Raw genomic sequence first — 8,824 nt, forward strand, 5'->3', positions numbered from 1 at the left:
CCTTTTTTTTTTTTTTTTATTTCTTTCATTTATTTATTTTCGTTTTCTTTTATTTTAGTATGAATGTGATCGATCATTCATCACTATTACCCATTGCCCACAATAGTGTGGCAGATTGTAATATCTATCAATAAATAAAGTTTTAAAAAAATAAATAAATTTTAATTTAGAATTACAGAGAATGTACATGATTAGATTTAGGAAAGAAAGAAGAAATTGCGCCGATTTCCTGTACCTAAGGTCCGGCACTCACATTATAGTGACGACTTGTAGTGAAAACTATTTTATTAATAATTCATAACACATAATTCTGTGTTTGTCAGATAATAGGTATAATACATGAAAAATGCACCATTATGTAACCTAATTTTCGAATATAATATGGAACACCCACCCCTTGCCTTTAGTCCGGATAGAGCACCAGATTCATGATAGCTTAAAGTAAATTCATCCACCGTAAATTCGAATAAGAGTATTGGTAATACTTTCCCAACAAAACATATTTGACAAAAAAACTCATTTATGCACTTTGCCCGAATATGCACTCATTCCGACCTTGCGGTTTTACGGTCAAAGTTAAAAACAGTTGTTTTTTTTAACTCCTATAAAAATACTCATTAACATCATAACATTGTACCGCTCATAATCCTAATGATCCTACCACAAATAGAAAATCTAAATTAAAACCAAAAAAAAAATATATATAAAACTATACTCAGGCCGCAACTGATGTACGGCTGTGAAGTCTGGGGAGCGGCATCCTTTATGAAAAGGAAAAAATTACAATCTTTTCAAAATAAAGTCATAAGAATTGCAGTGGATGCTCTTTGGTTTGTAAGAAATAGCCAATTGCATCAGGAATTGAAAAGGTTCATGAAGTTCCACTCCCAGTTACCTACAGTTAAAGGAGCAGTAACTCACAACTTGGGAAACCCAACTTCATCCCAAAGACTGAAGCCCAAGTTGCTGCAGGACAACCGTGATAGAAATTCTATATTTATCTATTTCTATTATAGCCATTACTACTATTTTGTTTATTTTTTCTCTTCGTCTTTTTCTCAGGTTAACTTTTTTCCCCCCATTAGAAATCAATTATTTATTTTATTAAATCTATAAATGTCGTTGTTTTTCTTACAAACTATTTTTTCTCTCTCTCTTAAGAATTATTAATTTTATCTGTTTATTTTTTATTTATATATATTGTTTTATAATTCATCGTTATTATTCAAAATTGTTCAATATTTATAGCGTTGTAAATAGTTGAAGGTGTCTTTTCCACGACACTTTACCCCCTAAAATCAATTGTTAAAATAAAATCGAATTCTTATATTAACTATGTAAGGATCTGGAGTTGAATTATAAATAAGATTACGGTAAAGAGCTCATAAACAGATTTATTTGTTTCTGACAATAGTTTCCTTAGTACAAATTAAATGATACACATAGGTTTGCTTAGAACATTTTTGCGATTGCCCAAAGAAAGAAAGTTTGCCATTGGATAGCTAATATTAATCAATGGACCTGCTAGATAGAAGTTGGTCAACCTGTTTATGATTCCATACACCTCTACTGGTACTGGTATTTGGTGGGGGGAAAGTCCGGCAAGTGGGCCTAGTGGTTCTTTTTGTCAAACCATGACGGTAAGTTACCACCGCGTACTAATCAAGGTGGGAGTGTCAAGTTTTATTCCTCGGGACCGCCGAAACATGAATGTTAACTGCCCCAGGTAGGAATCGAACCCACAACGTTCCGAACCGATCGCACTGGAACCAGCGCCCCAACCCGCACGGCCGTCACGTCCTTAAGACCTAACATAACGTTATAGAGTAATCGAGTGTTCTAACCTCAGTACTGCGACATAATCAGTTAATCTCAATTACTCCGTAAGTAGATAGGGAATTCCCCTAATGATTAATTAAAAAACATGAATCATAATTACTAATTACTCTGCCGAGAGCAACGAATGAAACGGAACAAGGTTATAACGAGTGAATCACATTGAACTGCAAATATAAGCGACAAGGTCAAGCTACAACAACGATAAAAGTAATTAACAGATTAATTTTTAACAGTTCCCAACTTAGAGAATTGCTTCCATAAATTCTTAATTACATGACTGAAAGATGGAATGTCAATTAGTAATTAATGGATCGATAACACATCAAACCGTTGTTTATTCACCTTATTTAAAAAAAATACGAACCTATCAACAGTCGTGGAATATTTGATAATCTTCTCAAAATGGATTGAGATACATTATTAAAAGCTAGCTTGTTTGACCATATGACATTACATTTATATTAAGATTTTTTTTTTTTTTTTTTAAATGATCACAAAAACTTTATATTCCAGACTATCAGATAACAAAAATCAATTTTGGATAAAATTTACATAGACCAGCAAAAATTTTTTTTTACGTGTTTTGGCCATGTAAGCCTCCAGTTAATGTACCACCGATTAAAACAAAATAAAAACTAGATCATTGATGATTTATTTCATATGATACAAGGAATTATTCATGTACTTACTTTGAAGACCATATAAAGCATATTCGAGCTATAAACAGTTGGTTCATTGGGCTCTGAAAAATCTTCATTTGTTGCCATTTTCGTTGAAAAAATGCAAAAAAATTATTATAAAGAGACACTACATCAGAAAAATAGAACCTGTTAGTCATCCATAAGAGATATTACGAATTGTAATAATTTTCCGTCGCGGTTACATATTTTTTATAGGAACATAACCAACGCGCGGTTTGGATTATCGCGACTAAGCACTTCAGGCACAACTAGCGACGACAGAGCAGGATGAAGTGGAGATAACGTTAAACAGATAAGATTGGCCATTCGAGGGTCACTATAAAATACAGGTGGAAAATAAGTATCTTGAGGACTTACCAGTTCCTTGTCCTCCTGGCTCTTCGGCAGCAGCGATGCGGTGATGTAAAGTTCTCCAGTTACTTCACCTTTCCCGGAGTCTTCCAGTGGAAGCACCATGTCTTGGGACCTAGGATCAGAAAATTCCATCACGCTACTAAAATCGAAGGGTTTTCTTTAAATTGTAAACAAGACATGTACATAGAGATGCATATTCAAATATATTTAGAGATGAATTAATTATATCCAAGTATATGTATGGCATATACATACAATGGCAAGGAAGATGTGGGTGATAAAAAAAATTTTTGTTTTAAGGGCATAAAAGAAAATAGTACAAGAGCCGGGAAGAAAAAAGGCAGTTATCTCACCCCAATTTTTGATTACTTTAATAAAAACTATGTATAACTAATAGTCAAAACTGATGAGTCTGCCAAGTATAAGTACGGGGAACAAAAAATGGCGGCTGTTTCAAAATCTTAAATAAACATTAAATTTCCATTCGGAGCTCTATATCTTTAAAACTACCAAAAAAACTAGAATATTATTTAAGGAAGAGTAAATTTGCTGAAATATTAGCCCTAATAGAGATATTTACGTCCAATAGTTGTATACTAGAGATATAGCTTTTTAAAAAGCAACATTTCATAAAAATGTACTGAAATATCAGTAGTTAGTGAATCTATTTTGAGAAATATATCTCAATAACCATTCGACGTACAAATGTCTATTAGCACGTAAATTAAAGCTACATAATTATGCTATAAAGTATTTTATGACCTTTACCTTCGTAGGAATAGTAGTTTTCTTGATATTTACTAAAATAAATTGATTTATAGTTGTTCAGACAATAAGTTTGATTTATGAAAAACTTCATTTCAGAAAGCATTGGACGTACAGATGCCAGCATTCAAATTAAATCCAGTTAAATTTACTATAAAATAGCTCATAACATTTATGTAGGAGCAGCAGTTTTTATGATATTTGACAAAATTAACTCACATATTATCAATTTCTAGTTGTTTGTATAAAATGTTGGATTTTTGAAAAAATATATCTCTAGTCCCTAGACCCACAAGACGCACATATGTTTGCCTTCACTCAAAATAAAGGAAATTTAACTTACTATAAAGTAGTTTATGACACTTATCTTCGTAGAGGTAGTAGTTTTTATGATATTCACATATGAATATAAATTTGCCAAATGAAAATTAGTCCGAACAACTATAAATCAATTTATTTTATAGACATCTGCACGTCAAATCGTTTTTGAGATATTGATTTTTCAAAATAAATTTACTAACTACTGTTCTTTCAGTACGTTCTATACAACATATTTATGAAATGTTGCTTTTTAAAAAGCTATATCTCGAGAAGTATTGAACGTAAATAGCTCTATTAGGGCTTACTTTTAGCAAATTTACTCTACTTTAAATGATGTTCTCTTAGATTTTCTATTGTTGATGGTTGTTGTAAAGATATAGAGCTCCGAATAAAAAATTAATTATTTTTAACGTTTTGAAACAGCCGCTATTTTTTATTCCCCCTATCTATACTTGCCAGACACATCAATTTTGACTAGTAATTATACCTAGTTTTCTATTAAGTAATCAAATATTGGGGTGAAATCACTGCCTTTTTTCTCCTCTTGGGCTCTAGTAGTAAGATTTTAAGAACTAGAAATAGGCTCAGAATGAGAAGATAAAACAAACTAGTGATACCTTCCATATGACTATCAATATTAATTTTATAAAAGTTCGTGTTCCATCTTTTAAATTATCAACAGGGATTTTAGTATATTTTTTATTCATAAAATTATAAATAAATTATAAAATGATACTTCGGAATTCAAATTAAATCCACGCGACTATAATTACAATTATTGTAGTATAATAATACTTCTTAATAAATAACAAATTGTTTTAAAAATTTCATTGGTTCATTATGTTTGTTTCAAAACTTTATTACATACTTTTCTCGATATATTTTTTCTGGTAAACTACTTGAGCTTTGTCATTTTAAAATTCTCATATTTTTAAAAGTAATGCTGGACTGCTTATTTATTGCCATCACCTGTTACGGATAATACCTATTAACTATATAAAAATTTAACTCCAAATAAATAATAAAATTCCATTTTAAACTATATCAGTTCTATGATGCGCTAATTTTGTCAATTGCTGCGACATAAATTTTAATTTTTATTTGAAAACAAAAAAAAAAGATCTATAAAAACTGATTTTTCTGTGAAATGAAATATGTCCTAATAGACGTCACCCTCGTCTCCAAGAAAATCCATCAATTCGAATCCAAATGATTATGGAGTTAACCAAACAATACATTTGAATTACCTGCCTGCAAAATTGAGATAAATTCTAGCTTGGAACTTCAGAGTTAAGCCTTCTTGGTATCGCCTGAGGGAGAGTTAGTGGTTTAGTAGGTTTATCTCATACCTACTAGACGGTTATGATGTTCATATAATCTCATATATTTCAGATTTACATTCATTGATGTTATAAGATGAATTTAAATTTGTTCAAAAAATACTATTGTTATATTTGTTATTATTATAAATTTGAGATATTATCTATCCAGTACATAAACGCAGAGATTTAAACCTATTATATAATGTATTAAGCATTAATAAGATAGCAATGTAAGTAAATCCATATAATTAGTAAGTTATGAAGAAGAGCTATAGATAAACGTAGAATAAAACCACAGTTTCCCTTGCTTAACCGGTGGTAAAATATATACATACCAGAAGTTTAATTCAGTAAACAGAACATAAATAAAATAAACTCTACCACTATTAAAAACTTAAATTAATTATGTAGAAATATATTTTTAAATTATATTAAATTTGACTTCATCTTATATTAATTTACGCACATCCAATAATTAAGTTTTTTAATTTTATTTTAATTGTTTGCCTCTCTTTCCCTACAATATCTTTTAATAATACCCCACTTATTCCTGTCGAACAGATCCGTTACTTAGGACTACATCTCGACAAACGACTGACATGGAATCCTCAGACAAGACTAAAAAGACAAGAAACTGCTCGTAGATTCCGACTATTCCATCAGGACCTCAATATTCCATATGTTGCCGATTTCGCCAGAACCAGATACCGTTCCTCCATAATAAACTTCTTAACCACCCAAATCCACTTGTTTCTAACCTGGCTTCTCCTTCATTACCGAATAATCCTCCTAGGCGTCTGAAAAGAAGATGGCCTCGAGATCTTCTCCTCTAGAAATGTTATTGGAGTTCTATCAATGGGTAGATTCTCCACATATCATGTCACTATGTCACCTACAGCAAATTTACTTGTTGTATATATGTGTATACAGTTGTAAATATCAATAAATAAATTATTAAAAAAAAAAAATTGTTTGCCTAATATAAAAGTTTTTTTTAATATTTATTTATTGCTATTTACAACTGGACATTATAATACATTTAGTAAATCTGATCTAAGTTAAATTGTAGTGTTACAGGCGTGTAGAGAAACTACTCATTGGTAGCACATTTTACATTAGCTGGTCTCGTGGCCATCTTCTTTTCAGGCGCCTCGGAGGATTGTCAGGAATGGAAGAGAATGCAAGATTAGAAACTAGGGGGTTTAAGTGGTTAGTGAGTTTATAATGGAAGGAGTGATATCTGGTTCGGGCTAGATCGGTTACATAGGGAACATAAAGGTCTTTATGTATGATTATGTAAAAGTTAAATTAATATTGGACTTATTACGATATACTTATATTGGAGATAGTCAGGTATACCATAAAAAATAGTTTTAAACTGTTTCTTTCGTTGTAAATATTTGAATTATTTTACCATTAATAAATATTTGAAAACTACTTTTTTTCTCGGGTAAAATCCTTATTATTATCTTCTAATTCATAGACGGTCAATCGCCTATAATAATTATACTATATCTCAATTATAATTCCATAAATTTCTCTGAAAAAAAAAAAACATTTTTTTTTTATTAAAGCTTCCAAGGAATAGTTCAATTAATTTTTTATCCTTTTGAGAACAGGCTGTAGGATTAATTTTAAAATAATTACACAAGAAAAAAATAATTTTTATGGGCAAATTAAACCTCATAATAAAAACAGAGTGACAATACGGACTATTTAAAATGAGGATCTATAATTTACAGTTTTCGAGCATTTTGAGTACTTAGAAGTTCAACGCAACCTTCGCGGAGATTAAAATTATAAGCACGAAATTCAATGATCTTATTTGTCTTCATGAGCCAATTACAAAATATGAATATACATATTTTTAAAATAGTGCCTTAAAATAAAAAAAATATATGCAATAATTATCATTTTCTAAAATATATTTTGACTTACTTGCCTAGCTCGAATCCTGTAAGGTCCAGGTAGGCTGATCCCATAAAATCGTCCTGTAGACCCCAGTCATAATCGAATACCTGCCAAAAAAATATCCCTAAATCAATATTGCCTATACTTAAATATTATTGGTTAAAAAAGATTTACAAATGTATACTATATATTTATCTCAACAAATATAATATAATATATATAGGAAGATGGTCAGGGTTGCGGTCAAAGGAGAAACAAAAATAGTTTACAACTATTTTAGGAAAATAAATAGTTTTTTCCTTTGACCACAACCCTGACCATCTTCCTATATATCAATTTTTACGGTCAACTATATATATAATATAATATACATTTATGTATATATTTGTGGGTCTTTATGGATGTGAGATGAACAGCATCTTAGGGTTTTCGAAAATAAAGTAAGGCGCAAAATATTCGGACCGAAAAAGGATGAATTAACGGGAGAATTTAGAACATTACACAACGCTAAATTAAGGGACCTGCAATCTGTAAATATAATTCAAGCAATAGCATTGCGGCTTATATGATAGGCGTGTAAGGTTGTAGGGCTTAGTAACGAGCGGATCCCTAAAATGTTAAGTAACACTGAACCAACGGGTAAACGTCCGAGGGGTAGACCGAAATGTAGATGGGAGGATTGAGTTAAAACTGATCTAGTGGAATTGGGTTTGGAGGGGCATCACTGGAAGGATGTATGCAGAGAGGGTTTGGTGCGAAACCTGCAGGTTCGTTAGACCTTCATTATTATTATTATATATTTGTGGGAGTGTTTGGTTCAGTGGTTAAGCACTGTGCTACTAACTCTAAGGACCTAAGTTCGAATCCGGTTGTGAGAGTTATTTATTTTCTATTAACTGTAGCCACGACTGAGTCCTTTGGATTCAGCAGCCCTCCAAGGTCCACCCAGCCTCATGAATTGGGTACCCTTAGTTGGGTAAAAATCTGATGGTCGGACGTGGTTCTAACCAAATCACCTCCTAGCACAATCGTTGGTCTAGTAGCAGTACTTACTCACTAAGCACTGCGCCTGTTTGAAATGCGCCTTAAACTTAAGGCTAGGCGTTACTTTACTTTTGACTGGTTGATTGAATATTATTAGAGGACTGCGTATATAAATTAATTGAAATGAAAATAAAACGTAATTGACAGAAAAGGAATCTATTGAGTAATTTACAGAGGGTTGAGGGGATGGCCAAAATTAAACATTTATGGTTAAACTGGACTAATGATTAGTGATGTGTATCTTTCAATAATTAATTATTTTTCTTAAATATATATTCTGCCGTGTACGGGGCTCGGGGTTTCTAAGCCCGATTAGGGGTTCCCCGTACACGTTGTTATTTTGAAATTTATTCATATATTAATGTAATATATGTATCTGTATTTATATATTTATATTATGTATTTATATTATGTACCTCTATCGGTTCCTGATGGGAACTGATTGAAAAGGGATGCGCTATATTTAATTCAACCCCTAGCACATCTGGCTGAACCCCTTCGCCGTGGTATGCTAGATATGAATATCATAATTAATCATTGGAGTTCCTTTCCAACGGTATCGTGTTC

General features: G+C 31.5%; 1 protein-coding gene across 7 annotated transcripts in view; it reads right to left on the reverse strand.

Moving 5' to 3' along the window:
- Mctp (multiple C2 domain and transmembrane region protein) overlaps positions 1-8,824 on the reverse strand; it is a 371,452-nt gene that overhangs the window by 111,593 nt on the left and 251,035 nt on the right. For 5 of the 7 annotated variants that reach the window (XM_067051105.1, XM_014425858.2, XM_014425857.2 and 2 more), the window contains 2 exons: positions 7,241-7,320; positions 2,898-3,006 (listed from right to left, as the gene is read on the reverse strand). In XM_067051105.1, the coding sequence (XP_066907206.1) occupies positions 2,898-3,006; positions 7,241-7,320 (189 nt within the window). Of the gene's footprint in view, positions 1-2,528; positions 2,793-2,897; positions 3,007-7,240; positions 7,321-8,824 lie in introns of those variants that run through there. The other 2 variants (XM_067051106.1, XM_014425863.3) reach the window with 2 other exon arrangements.

This window comes from Halyomorpha halys, unplaced genomic scaffold (genome assembly GCF_000696795.3).
Source record: "Halyomorpha halys isolate HHAL.00 unplaced genomic scaffold, Hhal_1.1 Scaffold539.1, whole genome shotgun sequence".
Taxonomy (NCBI): domain Eukaryota; kingdom Metazoa; phylum Arthropoda; class Insecta; order Hemiptera; family Pentatomidae; genus Halyomorpha; species Halyomorpha halys.